Here is a 20,117-nt window from a genome sequence, read left to right as displayed (position 1 = left end):
TTTTCTGCAAGCTGAGGAGCAAGGAACCCAGTCTGAGTCCCAAAACCTCAAAAATAGGGAAGCTGACAGTACAGTCTTCATTCTGTGGCCAAAGGCCCTGGCAAACCACTGGTATACGTCTAAAAGTCCAAAAGCTGAAGAACTTGGAGTCTAATGTTTGAGGGCAGGAAGCATCCAGTATGGGAGAAAGATGAAGGCCGGAAGACTCAGAAAGCCAGCTCCTCCCACCTTCTTCTGCCTGCTTTATTCTAGCTGCCCTGGCAGCTGATTAGATGGTACCCACCCAGACTGAGGGTGGGTCTGCCTTTCCCATTCCATTGACTCAAATGTTAATCTCCTCTGGCAACACCCTCACAGACACACCCAGGAACAATACTTTGCATCCTTCAAGCCAATCAAGTTGACACTCAGTATTAACCATTATAAGTCTACCCCTTGTCAACTTAAAACTGTACACATCTCCTGAAATCACACATAAATCTTCAAGTAAAGACAATAATAAGGTCATAATTATGCCTAACATAATACAGCTATCCCTCATACAACTGGAAGCACACTAATTCTTAGCCTAAATGCTGTTACATAAAGTTAACAACACTTAAGTGCTGATATGAAGTCAATAAATCTTATGTCACATGATAAAGGAAAAAGGAAATAACATGAAGATATTTTCTTAATACAGGTGTAAACATGCACAGACATATTTTTAACAAAATAAGGAGGAAATCCTCATGACAATTACAGTCCTCGTTTCTGCAACTGTTCATGTGGTCATAGCTGATATTGATAACTGCCTTCTTCTACTATCCATTCTGTATTCCCCTTGCCTTCAGCAAACACCTCAGTGGATTGTGGTGTTTTACCCAGTAGAGTGACCCAAACCTTCATTCCTGAAGAATCTGGGCCATTTGTAATCCTGCCTGGATTGGGTTGGTGTAGTTTCCTATTGACCTTAATCACAGGGCATGGTAATACTAAGAGACGCCGTAAGGGATCTCCTGTATTCCACACATACTCTTCTTTACCTCCATTGTGGAGTATTAGACTGATTTCATCTTGATAGTGTGGGTCAGTCACCCCAGCCAACACTATAACTCTCTTTGTAGCCTGTTGACTTACAGGTAGGAGGAGTCCAAAGTAGCCAGGTGGCAGTCTTAACTTCCAGTTTAATGGAATCATTGTTGTGTCTCCTGGTGGCAGCATTCCTCTCTCTGGAACTAAGATCTCTAGGCTGGCAGAACATAATGTTGCAGGAACAGGAAGCAAAAATTTTGCTAGTGGGTCACTAGGGGTGATGGTGAATGGTGCCACTTCCACTTCCACACCTTGATTCAACTTAAGGGTTCTCAGTATACACTCAGGTTTAATAATTTGGTAGAATGACTCATATAACTCAGAAAAGTACATACTTATGATTACAGTTTTATTATAGCAAAAGGATACAAGTAGAACCAACCAAAGGGAGAGATGCATAGGGTGAGGTCTCAGAGGGTCCCAGCCATGAAGCTTCTGTTGTTCACTTTCATGTCACCCTCCCAGCACATTGAGATGTGACAATATGCACAGTATTGCTGACCAGGGAAGTAGTATTGTTGACAAGGAAAATATAGATATATTTTCAGTCTTTGTAGTTTTTATTTCCCATAAATGTAATATATAAATGTAATCATGCAGTATGCAGCCTTTTGAGTCTGGCTTCTTTCACTTAGCGTAATGCATTTAAGGTTCATCCATGTCGTTGCATAAATCATTAGTTCTCTCATTTTTATTGCCAAGTGGTATTACATTGTATGGAGGATTCCAGGTTGTTTATCCATTCACTGGTTGGAAAACCTTTGATATGTTTCTAGGTTTTGATCATTAAAAATGTAGCTGCTATATAAATGTTCATGTACAGGCTTTTGGGTTTACCTAAGTTTGCATTTCACTGAGGTAAATAAACGTGGGAGTGGGATTGCAGGGTTGTATGGTAGTATATGCTTAACTCCATAAACAACAGGAAAATCATTTTCCAAAGTAGCTGCGTGCCATTTTGCATTCCTGCTTATGACAGGAGAGGTGCAGTTGCTCTACATTCTCACCAACACTTAGTATCGTCAGTTTTTTCCCCATTCTAATAGGTGTGTAGTAGTATCTCATTGTGGTTTTAATTTACAGTTCCCTCATGCCTAATGATGTTGAGCATCTTTTTATGTGCTTATTTGCCATCTGTTTATCTCCCATGGTGAAGTATCTCTTTTGCCCACTTTGTTTTAATTTTGAAAGTTTTTTTTTATATATTCTCAATAAAAGTTATTTGCCAGGTATTTGATTTGCAGATATTTTCTTCCATTCTGTGTCTTTTTAATCTCTTAACAAGTGATTTTTGAATTTTGGTGTCACATCTAAGAAATATTTGTCTAACGGTTAAAAAGAGTTTCTTCAATCTTTTTCGAGTGCACGGTAAACCTGCTTCACAACATGCAGTTCATTCATTTTCATTACTATACAGCATTCCATTGAATGATTGTGCCACAATTTACTCATTCTACTGTTGATGGACATTTGGATTTTATCTGTGATCTAGTATTAGAAATAGTGCTGCTGTGAACATCCTTATATTTGTTTTCTAGAGCACATGTGCCTGATTTTCTCTAAGATGTGTACCTAGGAGTAGAATTGCTGGGTCATGGTATATGCAAACCATTAACCTTTGTAAATAATGCCAAACTGTTAACAAAGCGATTATACCAGTTTATATTCCTGCTAATAGTGTGTAAGAATTCTCATTTCAACACGATATTATGTTATTTTAGTCTGTTTAATTATAACCTTTTTTGTGGGTGTATAGTGGTATCTCAATGTGGCTTAATTTTTCACTTACCTGATTGCTAATGGGTTTGAGTACATTATCTTATGTTCATAGGTCATTTGGTTTTGTTTTTCAGTGAAGTACCTGTTCACTTCTCTTATCCATTCTTTTGTGTGTGTTTCTTATTGATTTGAAGGGGTTATTTTATATATTCTATATACGATACCTTTATCCCTCATGAATATTGCCGGTAATTTCCCCATCTGTGGCTTGCCTTTTCATTGTAGTACTTTTGATCTCGTAACACTTGTCTTTTCCTTTATGAGGAGTGCTTTTCATGTTTTGTTATAGAATTCTTTCCCTACTCCAAAGCTTATGAAAACATTTTCCTATATTATTTTATAGACACTTAATTGGTTACCTCTCACATTAGATTTACAGTTTACCTGTAGCTGATTTTTATGTGTGGCTAGAGGGGTTAAATTTCATTTTCTCCATATAGATATCTAATAACCCATCCACATCTATTGAAAAGGTCATCTTCTCCCTACTGCTTTACTGTGCCAACTTTGTCATAAATCAGGTGTCTATACATGTTTGGATTCCCTTTTTAGTTCCACTGGACTGTTTGTCTATCCTTGTGCTGATATGACATTGTCTCAAGTATTCTCTTACTTAGTTTTTTTTTAACCACGATTTGTGATTCTCCCACAAAGTAGATCACTAACTTGATATGAAATAGACATCCAGTATTGAGTCATCAGATGAACCAGGAACCCAATCAGAAGTTCCCGTGCATTTTATCCTCATCATCTAGTGGTCAGCATTTTAAAATAAAAAGAATGTACCATTACAGGGGCTAGTGACATTTGAAGATGTAGCTGTGGATTTCACCCAGGAGGAGTGGCAGTACCTGAACCCGCCACAGAGGACCCTGTACAGAGACGTGATGCTGGAGACCTATAGCAATTTGGTCTTTGTGGGTAAGAATGGCTTCCTTAGGTAATTTTGCTGTTTATGATTATTGCATCCAATAGAAGGCATTTCCTTTCTCAGTTCCTCCTTTTCTCTCCTGAAAAAGTGTTTGTGAGCTCAAAATGCAGGTTAAATGGTTTGACTTTACCATTGTCAAGCAATAGATTCCTTGTGCTGCCCCCAATATGTAACTTCTTCTGTCTCAGAGGCTCTGAAAGCCAAGGAGGTATCACTGTCATTTCTCATCAACAGGGCAGCAGGTTACCAAACCAAACCTCATCCTCAAGTTGGAGGTAGAAGAATGCCCGGCAGAAGGAAAAATCCCATTTTGGAACTTTCCAGGTAAGTGGAATTTTGACCCAGGCTCTGGGGACATGAAGTTCCACCCTATTAGTCAGAGGTGAGGCCCTCTGGCAGGGCTTTCAGGAATATCTTAGGAAAAGGTTCTGGCCCTTGGCACTGTTGGAGGACAGGGACATGAACACCTCAGACACAAAACTGACACTCCTGCTGTCCCCCATACACCAGGCCACTCTCCTTAAGTTGGTGCTTACCTGCAAGTTTCTGCACAGTTCCTTTTGTCCCATATGAAAGTGTCTCTTAAATGCCACAACCCCCTGGCCTTGCCACTTTCACGACTCTCACCTGTCACTGACTTATCTAAAGCCAGGCCCACGTTAGTCACAGGCCTGGACTCTAATGCTCTAATTTCAGATTGAACAACCTGAGTCCAGTCTTCTCGTTCAGTTTAGATACTTGTCAGATTTGCTCTCCTAAAACATCTTGGTTATCTATTTTTTAAAAGTAGCTTTATTGAGATATAATTCACATATCATAAAATTCACCCTTTTAAAGTACACAATTCAGTAGTTTTTAGTATATTCACAGAGTTGTACAACCATCACCGCTACCTAATTCTAGAACGTGTTCATCACACTGAAAAGAAGCCCCTACTCCCTAGCAGTCACTCTCGTCCCTCTTCCCCTCACTCCCTAGCAACCACTGATCTGTTTTGTCTCTATGGTTTTGCCTATTTTGGACATTTTATTTAAATGGAGTCAGACAAAATGTGGCCTTTTATGTCTGGTTTCTTTCACTTGGCATGTTTTCAAGGTTCATCCACATTGTACCATGTATCAGTACTTCATTCCTTTTTATGGAGGAATAAAATTCCATTGTTAGGATAGAACACATTTTGTTTGTCCATTCATCAATTTTGCTTGTTTCAACTTTTTGGTTATTATGGATAATGGTGCTGTGAACATTGATGTACACATTTTTGTGGTGATATATGTTTTTGTTTCTTTTGGGTAGATACATAGGATTGGAATTATACCATGTGGTGGTATAAAAAGAACTGTATGTTTAACTTTTTTTTTTTTTTTTTGAGACACAGTCTTGCTCTGTTGCCCAGGCTGGAGTGCGGTGGTGTGATCTTGGCTCACCGCAACCTCTGCCTCCTGGGTTCAAGCAATTTTCCTGCCTCGACCTCCCGAGTAGCTGGGACTACAGGTGCGTGTCACCACACCCCGCTAAATTTTTGTATTTTTAGTAGAGATGGGGTTTCACTGTGTTAGCCACGATGATCTCGATCTCCTGACCTCGTGATCCACCTGCCTTGGCCTCCCAAAGTGCTGGGATTACAGGCATGAGCCACCGCGCCCGGCCCCACTGGAATAATTCTATAAAGAGAAATTGCTTCTCATCTATCATTTGGCTATCATGAGTTACATATTGTACAGAAAAGACAGGCTCAGTGATTGAGCTTTTCTACTAGTTTTCAAAATAATTAATTGATTTTGTTGCATCATCCAAAGGTGACCAATAAGTTATATCTTTTTTGTGAATCATTTATGGACTTATGGGTGTATACATTTCTATGTTTTAATCCATTGTCTTATTTTCCATGTTACACATGACACTGTCCCTTCTTTGGCCAGTGGAATCTCCTTCAAGTTGGCTCCTGAGTCTTTGGTAGCTTCCTTGCTTTCTGGTATTACAACATGTCCCAGGCTCCTTTTGTATATTTCCTGCCTCTGACCTAGAATTGGCGATTTCTTCAAGGGGCTCTGGTTCTTTTTAGTGGAAAATAATGTTTTAAGCCCACGATTTAGAGGTTAGAGAATTGTTTTGAGGCCTTTTCATTGACAAAGCTAGGAACTATTATGTATACATTTTTTACAGAAAAAATATCTCCTGTTCAAATTAATATTTCCAAATCAAATTTTGAGCTTAAAGGTTTTTAATTTATTAATCTTACATCTGACAGTAGTATTGTTAGTATTCTTCTTGAGACTGTTGCTTGTGTATAGCGAGTTGAATGAATTGAGGTAATCATTTTGGTGCCATTGAGAATCAAGACCTTCAGCATGGTCATTAGGAAATGCAGCAGAAAGAATATTTACTATTATTAAGGAATCCTTTTATGTTCAGTTTTGCTTTATGATTATATAAAATAGTTATAAAAGATTTATTGGTTCCAAAGTCCAATACAGAAAACAAGATATATTCAGAAAAGTCCAGCTTCTTTCCCTTTCCATTCCATTCCCTTCCTTCCTTCCTTCCTCATAGGTAACCTTTATTAAAATTTAAAGGTTTATTCTTCCATCACTTTTTACAACATGAGCCTATAAGAACATGTATTTATTCATTTCCTACTATGCAGGTTTTTAAACATTTTAAAAAGTTTTACTTTCAGTTGACACATAATTGTACATACTTATGGAGTATGGTGTGATGTTTTGATACATATATACAGTGTGTCATGATCAAATTAGGGTAATTAGTATATTCATCACATCAAACATTTGTTTCTTTTTTTTATTTTATTATTATTATACTTTTAGGGTACATGTGCACAATGTGCAGGTTAGTTACATATGTATACATGTGCCATGCTGGTGTGCTGCACCCATTAACTCGTCATTTAGCATTAGGTATATCTCCTAATGCTATCCCTCCCCCCTCCCCCCACCCCACAACAGTCTCGAGTGTGATGTTCCCCTTCCTGTGTCCATTTGTTCTCATTGTTCAGTTCCCACCTATGAGTGAGAATATGCGCAAACATTTGTTTCTTTGTGGTGAGAACATTCAAAATCTTTTCTTTCAGCTATTTTGAAAGATACACTATATTGTTAACTATAGACACCCTGCTGTGCAATGTAACATGGAAACTTATTCCTCCTATCTAACTATATCTTTGCACCCATTTACCAACCTTTCCCTATCCTCTCCTCCCCTCTTCACCTCCCAGTGTCTGGTCACTATTCTACTGTCTACTTGTATGAGAGTAACTCCTTTAGCTCCCATATATGAGTGAGATCATGCAGTATTTGTCTTTCTGTGCCTGGCTTATTTCACTTAACATAATGTCCTCCAGGCTTATCCATGTAGCTGCAAATGACAGTATTTAATTCCTTTTTATGGCTGAACAGTATTCCGTTGTGTAAATAGATGACATTTTCTTTATCCGTTGATATTCCTTGATGGACACTTAGGTTTGATTCCATGTCTTATAACACCTTTCTTGCTTCCTTCAAACCTCCACTCCAAGTTGTTTTTCCCTCTCTTTTAGCAAATGATCTCATCTCATTCCTTGCTATAAAAGAAGCAAAGTGATGAAACTTATACCATACCCCCCCCCCCCCCCCACACACACACACAGCCCACACACACTTTAAAAACCCTTCAGCTTCCCTCTCCTATGGCTCAAAATAACCTCCAGCATCACCCAGTTTTTCCCTTTGTTTCCTGCCTCAGGTAACAGTGTATGCACGGTTTTATTCACCATTTTTCACTTAATATTCTAGAACATGTTAAATATATAAATATACTCTTTCTTTTTACAGTAATGTAGTAATTCTTAAAAATCATAATAGTAGTAGTTGTAATAGTAGTAGTGGTGGTAAACAATTTAAAGCACTTCCTGTATACTCTGCAAGCCCTGTTGTAAGTAATTTAATTCTCTCAACATCCATTTGGGTGGGCACTGTTATAATTCCTATATGGGTGGAGAAGTAAGGTACAAATAGTTTAGATCACTTGCCTGAGGTCACAGATCAAGTGAAAGGTTGAGCCAGGATTTTCTCCTGGGCTAGACAGCCCAGGACCCTAACCACATGGGCCATACTGCTTCTTACCACCTAAGAAGGTTCAGATTCAGCAGATCTTTAGTGGAGCTTGGGTCCCATGGAGAGCATTTTGTAAAAAGTTCCTCATGTGATTTTGTGTTTATCTCTGGTTAAGAACTAATGCTTAGCTAGCCAAAGAAAGGAAGTCACAGGAAGAAAAACCACAGCTGCACAATCCGTGTTAAAATCCAGTATCACTATAGCAAAATGTTAACACTATTGAATCTAAGTGGTAATATGAGTAGTTACTGTACTTGCCTTTCAACTTTTTCTATGCTTGAAAATTTTCATGTAAAAATTTGGGGAAAAGTAAGAAGAAAAGTAAACTATAAAAAAGATGTAAAATTCACCATATGTACAAAAAGTACTTGCTGTATCTTATTAACTTCAAGATGCCATAGATTTAAAGACATACCACTAAGAAAGAAAAATTGCCACCAATTAACCTATGACATTGATTGTAAGGTGCACCTGGATTCAGAGATGTTAAAATGTGAAATAATGTGCTGCTTGCAATTGATGAAATTAAAGGCAAAGCTTTGCAATTTTAACTGTTTAAATGAGTGATACAGATGACTGACTACTTTAGAAGTTAATAAAAATTTAAGTTATATAGGAAGATCAGAGTAAGCTTTTTAGAAAAGACTGACCTGCCTCTTGAAAGTTATCTAGATTCTGAATATAGCAAAATATGGAACACAGGGCTATGTGGGTGATGGAACATGAAGAAGTGTTTGGAGTACAGAATAGGCAGAGGTTTTAGTGGAAATAGTATAGACAGGAGTAGAGAAGGTGGTGTTGAAGAACTGTGAATGCAAGCTTTGATGGATACATGGGTGAACCCAGATTGGGCAAATATTTTTAGTTTTTTGTTTTTGTCAAGCTAATCATTCTATATTTTTCTTTCATTCATTGAGAATGTGGATTCAGTGTTACTATTCTAAGACATGAGTCTGGGAATCATGCTGTTGCATTTCCACCTAAACAGAAATTCTGTAAGTCAGGTACAGTTAAGACTTCATATGATACTGGCCAGGTGTGATGGCTCACACCTGTAATCCCAGCACTTTGGGAGGCTGAGGCTGGAGGATTGCTTGAGACCAGGAGTTTGAGACCAGCCTGGGCAACATAGTGAGACCTTGTCTCTACAAAAAAAAAAAATACAAAAATTAGCCAGATGTGGTGGCTCGCGCTTGCAGTCCCAGCTACTCAGGAGGCTGAGGTGGGAGGATTGCTTGAGCTTAGGAGGTCAAGGCTGCAGTAAGCTGTGATTTTGCCCCTAAACTCCAGCCTGGCAGCAGAGCTGAGATCCTGTCTCTTAAAAAAAAAAAGTTTATATGATAACTGAAGATCAAGGGTGTAAGTTTCCCAGAGTTGATGGAAGTCAGGTATGATGTATAAATAGAGGTAAGAAAGACTGAGGTGTCAGGGTAAGATTGTTCTTGGTAACAAAAAGACCAACAGGTGGGAGTTTAGTAAAAAACTCTCTCTCCAGGAACTCTGATAAAATGAGATTATAGTATCAGCTTTCATATGGCAGAATAATTCTAAAGAAGGTCTGCTCCATAATGTCAAAGCATAAAGGTGGTTTATTGTACTTCTTTCTAGAAGTCTGTCAAGTTGATGAACAGATTGAGAGGCAACATCAGGATGACCAAGATAAATGTCTGCTGATGCAAGTTGGATTTTCTGACAAGAAAACAGTTACCACCAAGAGTGCTCGTGACTGTCATGAGTTTGGAAACATACTTCATCTGAGTACAAACCTTGTTGCTTCAATACAAAGACCTGATAAACACGAATCATTTGGAAATAATATGGTAGATAATTTAGACTTATTTAGTAGAAGTTCTGCAGAAAATAAATATGATAATGGATGTGCAAAATTGTTCTTCCATACTGAGTATGAGAAAACAAATCTTGGAGTGAAGCCCTATGGCTATAAAGAGTGTGGGAAAGGTCTTAGGCGAAAGAAAGGCCTTAGTCTACATCAGAGAATTAAAAATGGAGAGAAACCCTTTGAATGTACTGCATGTAGGAAAACCTTCAGCAAGAAGTCACACCTCATTGTACATTGGAGAACTCATACAGGAGAGAAACCTTTTGGATGTACCGAATGTGGAAAAGCCTTTAGCCAAAAATCTCAGCTCATTATACACTTGCGAACTCATACAGGAGAGAGACCCTTTGAGTGTCCTGAATGTGGAAAAGCCTTCAGAGAAAAGTCAACTGTCATCATACATTACAGGACTCACACAGGAGAAAAACCTTATGAATGTAATGAATGTGGAAAAGCCTTCACTCAGAAGTCCAACCTCATTGTCCATCAGAAAACCCACACTGGAGAGAAAACCTATGAATGCACTAAATGTGGAGAATCTTTCATACAGAAGCTTGATCTAATTATACATCATAGTACCCATACAGGAAAGAAACCCCATGAATGTAATGAGTGTAAGAAAGCTTTCAGTGATAAGTCAACTCTCATTATACACCAGAGAACTCATACGGGAGAGAAACCTCATAAATGTACTGAATGTGGGAAGTCTTTCAATGAGAAGTCAACCCTCATTGTGCATCAAAGAACTCATACAGGAGAGAAACCCTATGAATGTGATGTGTGTGGGAAAACCTTCACGCAAAAGTCAAACCTTGGTGTACATCAGAGAACTCATTCAGGAGAGAAACCCTTTGAATGTAATGAATGTGAGAAAGCCTTCTCTCAGAAGTCCTACCTCATGCTACATCAGAGAGGTCATACAGGAGAGAAACCTTATGAGTGCAATGAATGTGAAAAAGCATTTTCACAGAAATCATATCTCATTATACATCAAAGAACTCATACAGAAGAAAAACCCTATAAATGTAATGAATGTGGCAAAGCCTTCAGAGAAAAGTCAAAGCTCATTATACATCAGAGAATTCATACAGGAGAGAAACCCTATGAATGTCCCGTGTGTTGGAAAGCTTTTAGCCAGAAGTCACAGCTCATAATACATCAGAGAACGCACACGGGAGAGAAACCCTATGCATGTACTGAGTGTGGCAAAGCCTTCCGAGAAAAATCGACATTCACTGTACATCAAAGAACTCATACTGGAGAGAAACCCTATAAATGTACAGAATGTGGGAAAGCCTTTACACAAAAATCAAACCTTATTGTACATCAGCGAACCCATACAGGAAAGAAAGCCCATGGAAGAGGCCACACTCGGAAGTCAAAGTTCATGGCACATTAGAGAGCTAATCAGCAGTATCTATTATGGACACTGAAAGAAAGTTGTGTCAGTTTTACTCACATTTTAAAAGTATATTCTGACTCGTGGTTTAAATATGGGAGTAAATTCAGCCTTTCTTCTTTTCATCTCAGTCATAACCCAAAAGCTATGGGAGAAAAAGCAGAAGTGTAATCTCTGTATCTGACAAAATTAGGAGACAGCTGCAACCCTGATGAGAGGGCTGCCACAGGCAGAGGAAATGAAGCACTGGTGCAGGAGATTTCAGATTGAGCGTGCTCAAGGCTGCAGATGCGAGACAGCACTGGTAAGGACTCTTAGCTGAGGTTCTGGATATACCCCGAGGCGCGGAACCATAGATATAACAGTGGTAACAGTGCGTGGGCAGGTAGGAGGTAGAATGTTTCCTAGACCATTTGGGGTCTGAGGAGAAACAGGCTGGGGCCTCGAGAAGGAGTCACTCAGGCAAGCCATATTTTTAGAAAGTAGTCTACTGATGGGAGCAACAGTTATGGGGTGCTGGGGGAAGAGAAGGGACTTTTCCTTGTGAAGAGCCCTACAGCTGACCCTATTTACTGACTTGGGAGAAGTAAAGTCAGAAAAAACTAACAGATGTGGGGGAAAAAAATTCTCAGTTGTCAAAAAAAAACTGATCTGCTTAGAATGTGGCCCTGGTTTCTTTTCCCACATGAACCTCCAGCAAATAGCAAGTCCAGGAAAAACTCTTCTCATTCAAAGAGGAATTATTCAAAAGTAATCAAAACCACAAATGCATTTGGTTTTTGGGCCAGCAATTCCACTTCTAGGAATGTACATTCTCACACATATACAAAATGATGAACATACAGAAATATTAATGCGCTGTTTGTGAGAACAAAAGATTGGAAGCTGTCTAAATGACACCATATCAGGGTTCTGGTTCCCTACATTGTGGTATATTCATACAGCCTACTCCTGGGTAGACAACAATGAATAAATAAGGAGAACTTGGATACCATTTATGTAGTGATATGGGATAACCTTCAGTTTATGTTATTAGGTAGGAAAAACAAGGTTGAGGACAGTGAGTATAATATGCTGCCATTTGTATATAAATAGGAGAAAAATGGTAAGTACATAATTGTGAATTCATAAGTTATCTCTGGAAAGAGACACGAGAACCTGGTAACCCTGATTACCTTGGGAGGGGAAGGAGCAGTGGTGGCTGGGGGGATGGAATTGAGAGGGAGATAACTGTATCCTTTCATAGCTTTTGAAAATGTGGGTGTACTATGTACTATGTGGATGTACTACCTTTTCAAAAATAAAACATTTAAAAAGCTATTTTGTTCTACTGTTATAGTAAAGTCACAGTCTAGGTACAGGATTTTATAACATTTAATATAGATATGCTCAATGTAGAGTTTATTTTTAGTGAATAAATTGAAGAACCAAGCAGATAGAACAACAGTTATTCAATCAATTCCAGAGGCACATAGGCATCATTTTCCTGAGGTTGCCAAATAAAGTGATTCTCCGGTCAGCTGGGACCACATTAGGTAACTAAAATAATTGAGACTGGAACATGCACAGTGACATCTGTGAAAAGATCCTGTACTAAAGCCCACTGAGGACTTTCCATATCTTAACGAAATGATTTTTATTACATCATTCATACAAACGCTTTTTACAAGTGCTGCAAAACACGAATCCATAGAGAGGTTGAATAACTTGCTTCTCTAAGGTTGCACTAGTGCTGGTGATACATATTTTCCAAGGTGAGAGACAGATTAAGAGTGATGGTCTGAATGGACATAGCCAAAGACCACATAACAGGACATTTGCTTCAGAACGAGAGGTCCTGCTTGTGAATTACTGTATTTGTGGCCCTCACGCTTCTGTGGCTTTTCACTGGGGCCATGTCTTTGCTGGAACTGGACAACTTAAGCTATGAAAAACTAGGGATGGGCAATGTTTGGATTTATCAAAATGGGTGGGTGAGTTAGACCTGAGACCCTGCCTGTGCCCTTCCGGGCCTTCTTTTTTCCCTGAGTAATCCTGCAAGGAAACAAGCCGTGGGCTCACTTTATGAACTATTTAAGGTAAACATGTCACATTCAGTGCCTTTCCAGGGAGAGGAAACGTGGGGCAGACTGGCTTGCTCCTGGTGCAGTCTCCTTGAAAGATGCCCAAGGGCACTGGAAATAAAGCTATTTTACCTTTCTACTTATAGAGAATCTTGCTAGGGTTTCAGGTCCATTGAAGGCCATCCTGTAGTGGGGTGGGAGTGAGGGTCAGATCTCACCATTTCAGGTAGATCTTGGACTCCTGCTTCTTGGGACACAAATGGCAAGCTGATGGCCCACATGTGGGTGAATGGAGGTGAGTGAAGCACAGACAGGGGAATGGATGGAGATGAACATCAGCATGTGAATAAACGGATTGGGATTGGAGGAAGAGAGAGGAGGGTAATGAAGGGCCAAGTGGGGAGTGAATGGAGTAAAGAGAGGCAGAAGGGTGGTGAACAGGGAAGAGTAGGGCGAAACGGGGGAAATATCCAGTGGTGTGAGTTACTGGAGAAGAAACAGTTCAGTGTAAGTAAACATGAGTAGTACTGGGGAGAGAAGGAGGGAGTAGAGTGGCAGTGAGTGAGTGGAGAGTGGAGGAAATTGGGAGTGATATGAAGCACAGTGTGAATGACAGTGGTTAATGGGGTTGGGTGAAGAGCAGTGCAGGAAAGTGGCAAAGCATGGCATGACGCTAATGAGTGAAGAGGGAAAGAATGCCGGACAGTCAAGGTGGGAAGACTGCTGGAATGGGAGGCACTCTGTGAGGTGAGTAATGGGGATCTGTGGTGTCAGAGGTTATAGGGTCTTGGGGTCTCAGTGATGCATGACCTTGCGTTGGTGGCGATGGGGAGTTGGGTGGAGGTGGCAGGTGATCCCTGGGGTTTCTGCACAAAGAGGAGCTGCACTGAAGACCCTGCAGTGACCACAGGTGTATGGGATGGGATCAGCCTGTGTTCTGGACACAGTGCTCAATGAATGTCACTTCTGTGTTCCATCCCTGATGTGGTTTGGATCTGTGTCCCCATCCAAATCTCATGTTGAATTGTAATCCCGTGTTGGAGGAGGGGTCTGATGGGAAGTGATTGGATCTTGGGGGTGGAGTTCTCATGTATGGTTTAGCACCATCCCGCCTTGGTACCATATAGTTAGTGACTTCTGGTGAGATCTGGTTGTGTAAACGTGTGGCACCTTCTTCCTTTCTTCCTCCTGCTCCTGCCATGTAAGATGCCTATTCCCTCTTTGCCTTCTGCCATGAGTAAAAGCTCCCTCAGGCCTCCCTGGAAGCAGATGCTTCCATGCTTCCTGTACAGCCTGCAGAACAGTAAGCCAACTTAACCTTTTTTCTTTATAAATTACCCAGTCTCAGGTATTTTAGCAGTGTGAGAACAGACTAACACAATCTCCTTGCCATTGTTACTTATATATACTCAGAGGGGGAGAGGCCCCACTGCCAGAGGTGTCCCTGACACCTCCCCCAAATCAGCTCTGTTGTGCCCCCTTGGCCAGCCCTAAGTCCCACCCCCACATTATTTATGCCAGTTACTTAATTTGTCTTACTGCTTTAGCTAAAATGTCTAAAATAAAATTAATTATGGTCCTTCTTCACCTTGTTCTTAGGGCTCCCAAAACTATCCTAGATTCCTAAGATCAGCCCTGTGTCCCTTGATTGACCCTATAACCACCCAGATCAATACTGGGCCCCCAATATTTTAGCAAATTATTTCATATTATTGTCCTATTTCTTTAGGTAAACTCCAAACTTTGAATTATGATCCCTTCTCACTTTATCCTTTGGGGTCTGTTAATGTGAGAAGTTCCCTTGATACAATGATAGTCTCCAATATGCGACCAGTCAAGCTACCCTAGAAGTCTCAGAATAGAAAGGCTCACAGACCAAATTAAAATGCTTTAGTCAGGCCGGGTGTAGTGGCTCATGCCTGTAATCTTGGCACTTTGGCAAATGGATTGCTTGAGGTCAGGAGCTCAAGACCAGCCTAGCCAACATGGTGAAACCCCGTCTCTACTAAAAATACAAAAGTTAGCTAGGTGTGGTGGCACATGCCTGTAGTCCCAGCTACTCGGGAGGCTGAGGCAGCCAAATTGCTTGAACCCAGGAGGTGGAGGTTGCAGTGAGCCAAGATTGCCCCCAGCCTGGGTGACACAGTGAGACTCTGCCTCAAAAAAATAAAATAAAATGGTTGAGTCACATGGCTTATTAAATCAATTTTTTTGAAAAATGCAAATATATACACATATCCATATATACACATATGTACATACATATGTATACATATATACACGTGTACATACATATGTATACACATATACACATATGTATACACATATACACATATGTATACACATATACACATATGTATACACATATACACGTATATATGTATACATATACACGTGTATATATGTATACATATATACACGTGTATATACATATGTATACATATATACACGTGTATATACATATGTATACATATATACACGTGTATATACATATGTATACATATATACACGTGTATATACATATGTATACATATATACACGTGTATATACATATGTATACATATATACACGTGTATATACATATGTATACATATATACACGTGTATATACATATGTATACATATATACACGTGTATATACATATGTATACATATATACACGTGTATATACATATGTATACATATATACACGTGTATATACATATGTATACATATATACACGTGTATATACATATGTATATATGTATACATATATACACGTGTATATACATATGTATACATATATACACGTGTATATACATATGTATACATATATACACGTGTATATACATATGTATACATATATACACGTGTATATACATATGTATACATATATACACGTGTATATACATATGTATACATATATACACGTGTATATACATATGTATACATATATACACGTGTATATACATATGTATACATATATACACGTGTATATACATATGTATACATATATACACGTGTATATACATATGTATACATATATACACGTGTATATACATATGTATACATATATACACGTGTATATACATATGTATACATATATACACGTGTATATACATATGTATACATATATACACGTGTATATACATATGTATACATATACACGTGTATATACATATGTATACATATATACACGTGTATATACATATGTATACATATATACACGTGTATATACATATGTATACATATATACACGTGTATATACATATGTATACATATACACGTGTATATACATATGTATACATATATACACGTGTATATACATATGTATACATATACACATATGTATATATGTATACATATGTGTATATATACGTATAGGACAGATGTATATATATACACACACATATATATGTGTATATATATACACGAAGAAGCAAAGAGATGGAGTAAGTTGACAGACTTAGGAGAGGGTACAAACAGGATGAAGGACTACGTTTCCTGAGTCCTGTGTTATGCAATATTCATAGACCCTGCCTCTGTCTCTGTCTGTCTCTGTTCCATCAGCCTTATTGGTTACAAGGACCAGAGTTGAGGTTTGAAAAAGGGCCCCATGCAGACTGAAGGTGCTCAAGGTCAATGACATACCTTGCTTACCTCAGCTTATAGCTTACCAATTAGCCTGAACAGTGATGGGTTTTATCTGTGTTCAGTGGAACAATACTAAGTGTCACCAGTTGGTGGTTAATTTAAGTATAATATAACCAAGGTGGTAGGATACCTTATGAGTTGGTGTTCCTGTCCCTTTCTATCTATAAGTAATATCCTTGTTCTATCATATTCTATGTATTCTATTTATCTTTAGTACATCTTACAAGTACTTGCTTGCTAACTATAACACATCTTATGAATTTTGCCTGTCTCAAAAGCTACTTGTTTACTTATCTATACTTCACACATCCTGTGCATTTTCTTCATGTCTCATAAGTGTCTAGCTTACTTACTATCTATGCTTAGCACTTCTTGTGAGTGCTAAGCACTCACATTTGTTTTCAGGACCTCTAGAGGACAAACAATAGCATAAATCAAAGCTAGTTCTCTAAAAAGATTAATATATGCAAGAAACTCTAGACTGAGCAACAAATAAAATACAAATTTTCAAATGTCCATGATAAATGTCCATCACTACAGATTCTATAAACACTAAAAGGACAGGAAATTATGAAAACTATGCCAATAAATTTAAAAATTTAGTCAATGTAATTAATAATAGGTTATATTATCTCTAAGAAAGATCATATAACCTATTTTAATGATATTGTGTTGAATGTTTATGAATATATGAATTCATATATTCATAATAATAAATTATATAATCTATTAATTTCTCTAAAGAGAGGGATTTGAGAAAATTCAACACAATATAAATTCTTAGCAAACTAGAAGTAGAAGAGAACTTCCTTAGCCTGATGAAGGGTGTGTTTAAAAGATGCATGGCAAAACTTAATGGTAACATGGAAAAAATTTCCTCCTGAGATTGGAAATGAGACAAGGACACCTGGTATGCTCACTTCTAATCAACATCGTACTGGAGGTCTGAGGCAGTGCATTAACACAAGAAAAAGAAAACGAGTAATGACTGGAAGTGAATAAATAAGACTTTCAATTTCTGCAGATGATGTATACATAGAAAAATCCAAAGTATCTATAGATAAATTATTAGAATTAATAAGTGAATTTAGCAAAGTTGCTAAATATAAGCTCAAACTATAGAAATTGTTTTTCTTTGCATCAGCAGCAAACAACTAGAAAACAAAGACACTGATATGGTTTCAATTTATGTCCCCACCCAAATCTCATGTCGAATTGTGATCCCCAGTGTTGGAGGAGGGACCTGGTGGAAGGTGATTGGATCATGGGAGTGGATTTCCCCCCTTGCTGTTCTTGTGATAGTGAGTGAATTCTCATGAGATCTGGTTGTTTAAAAGTGTATAGCACCTCCCCCTGTTCTCTATTCCTCCTGCTCCAGCCATATAAGATGTTCCTCTTTCCTCTTCACCCTCTGCCATGATTGTAAGTGTCCTGAGGCTTTCCCAGACATGCTTCTTGTACAGCCTGTGGAACTGTGAGTCAATTAAACCTCTTTTCTTTATAAATTACCCAGTCTTAGTTCTTTGTAGCAGTGCGAGAGTAGACTAATACAACTTTGTAGCAGTGTGAGAGTAGACTAATACAACACCATAACTTCAGTTTGGGGGAACAGAGAGAAACAACTGATAGGGCCACCTAATGGAGATCCTTGAAAGGAGGAGTTTTGGGGTGGGGTGGAATCTGGTTGTATAACACAAGTAGAAAACACCTGAGCCTTTCACAAGAATGAGAAAAGGAAGTAGAAGTACAAGTCGCAAATTTGAAAAAGGACAGATCTATAAATCTCTGAGTGCATAAGGAGTGGAGCTGATGACAAGTGGCTGGAGGGAAAGTGAAAAGGGTTAGGGAAAGGGAGGATGACCTAGAAAGGCTTGCTCCAGCTGAAGGAGGCAGGGATCAGATCCCGAGGACAAGGAAGAGAAGCAGGGTTCTTTCTCAAAGCTAAGCAAAGAATGGGGGGAGACTTGGAGATGTCCTTTCATCTGAGGAGCTCATATCCATGTCCTGTAACCACCAGAGACCCACTTCCTGTAAGAAAGACATGGTATGTCAATGGCATGCCAAAGGGGTCAACCTAGACACAATAATCATAAATACCAAATTACCTTCCCTCCCCAGACACCAGCTGACTGTAATTCTCCAGTATCACGTCTGCACACACAGTCCTCTGAGCAGTGTCCAAGTGCCACTGCTGCCAGGTGAAGTCCTCAGTCTCATCCTCCAATGTCACTGGTCCCTGCATCAACACATGATGGCCCACTGCAGACTGAGGTTTTGAAAGTTGCCTTCATTCCTCATCCTCCAATGCCACTAATCCTGCAACAACACATGATGGCTCCATCCCTGGGTGATAAGAAAAAGATATATGGGAACTTATTTATTCTTGTCTGTTCACACAAAGGATGCCTGCACTCAAACTGGGTTTTGTTACATGTTGGAGGAGAAACAAAAATCTTATTGGAGAAACTACTTTTGGTGATGACAGACAAGCTCTTGGCATACCAATGTTCCTACTGAGAGCAACTGGATAAAGGACAAAAACTATTTGGAGGCATCAGAAAGCTGCTGAGGTACCTGAGATTTGAGAGCCCAAGAAGCCAGAGAATTAAAAGACCAAGGTTGTCAGAGCAAATGAAGACTAAGCCTGACTACAGCATGTGCTACCCTTAAGAGTCATAGCTTTTTTCAGTGCTACCCACAAGTCGGGGCTCCAGTCCCTGTGCAAGGGCCTGCCTCTAAGTTTTCTAAGTCTCTCTCCAATGCCTAAGACTAGCTTGGGCCGTTGCCATCTGGATAGGTCACTGGACCTGGTTCTAGTACTGCAAGAAGATTGCTCTTGCTGCATGACCCATATTTCTTTCATAGGATTTTGTGAAATTAAGCCACCAGAATGGTGCTCATGTGCCAAGTTGGGGTGAGGCTCACATTGAGCACAGGATATGTTTTGGGCTTATTATAAAGGGTCTGCCACCAATCCTTGGGCTTGAGATACATGTGTGGGCTCATGTATTGGCTTATCTGTTAACGTTATAACTGTAGTGCTGCCTTGATCTCCAGCATCTGAGGACAGTGGGGTGCCTTTATTATGAATACACAAAAAAGTAGAGAGCAAAGATGGAGAAAGATATGTTATGCAAAGACTAACCTAAGAAAGTAGGTATGTTTATACCAATATCAGACATGGAGAAGTGAACCTCCAAATTCAGGATAGCCATGAACTCTATGGAGAGAATGAGGCGAAAGAAGGAAGGTGTATACAGGGAGCTTTAACAGCATTTATCTATAAT

The 20,117-nt window shown here is 39.1% G+C and overlaps 1 protein-coding gene across 6 annotated transcripts in view; it reads left to right on the top strand.

Annotated features, from left to right (window-relative positions):
- The window catches only part of ZNF182 (zinc finger protein 182), a 31,847-nt gene extending 19,392 nt beyond the window's left edge, over window positions 1-12,455 (top strand). For all 6 annotated transcript variants that reach the window (XM_054544035.2, XM_054544036.2, XM_009234799.4 and 3 more), the window contains 3 exon segments: window positions 3,648-3,774; window positions 4,019-4,108; window positions 9,505-12,455. In XM_054544035.2, coding sequence (XP_054400010.1) covers window positions 3,648-3,774; window positions 4,019-4,108; window positions 9,505-11,135 — 1,848 coding nt within the window. In that variant the 3' untranslated portion in view covers window positions 11,136-12,455.
- Window positions 12,456-20,117: the final 7,662 nt, after the last annotated feature.

The sequence above is a fragment of the Pongo abelii genome, chromosome X, assembly GCF_028885655.2.
Source record: "Pongo abelii isolate AG06213 chromosome X, NHGRI_mPonAbe1-v2.0_pri, whole genome shotgun sequence".
Lineage (NCBI taxonomy): Eukaryota > Metazoa > Chordata > Mammalia > Primates > Hominidae > Pongo > Pongo abelii.
The sequence above is the reverse complement of the archived record's forward strand: the minus strand, read 5'-3'. Positions and strand labels throughout refer to the sequence as shown.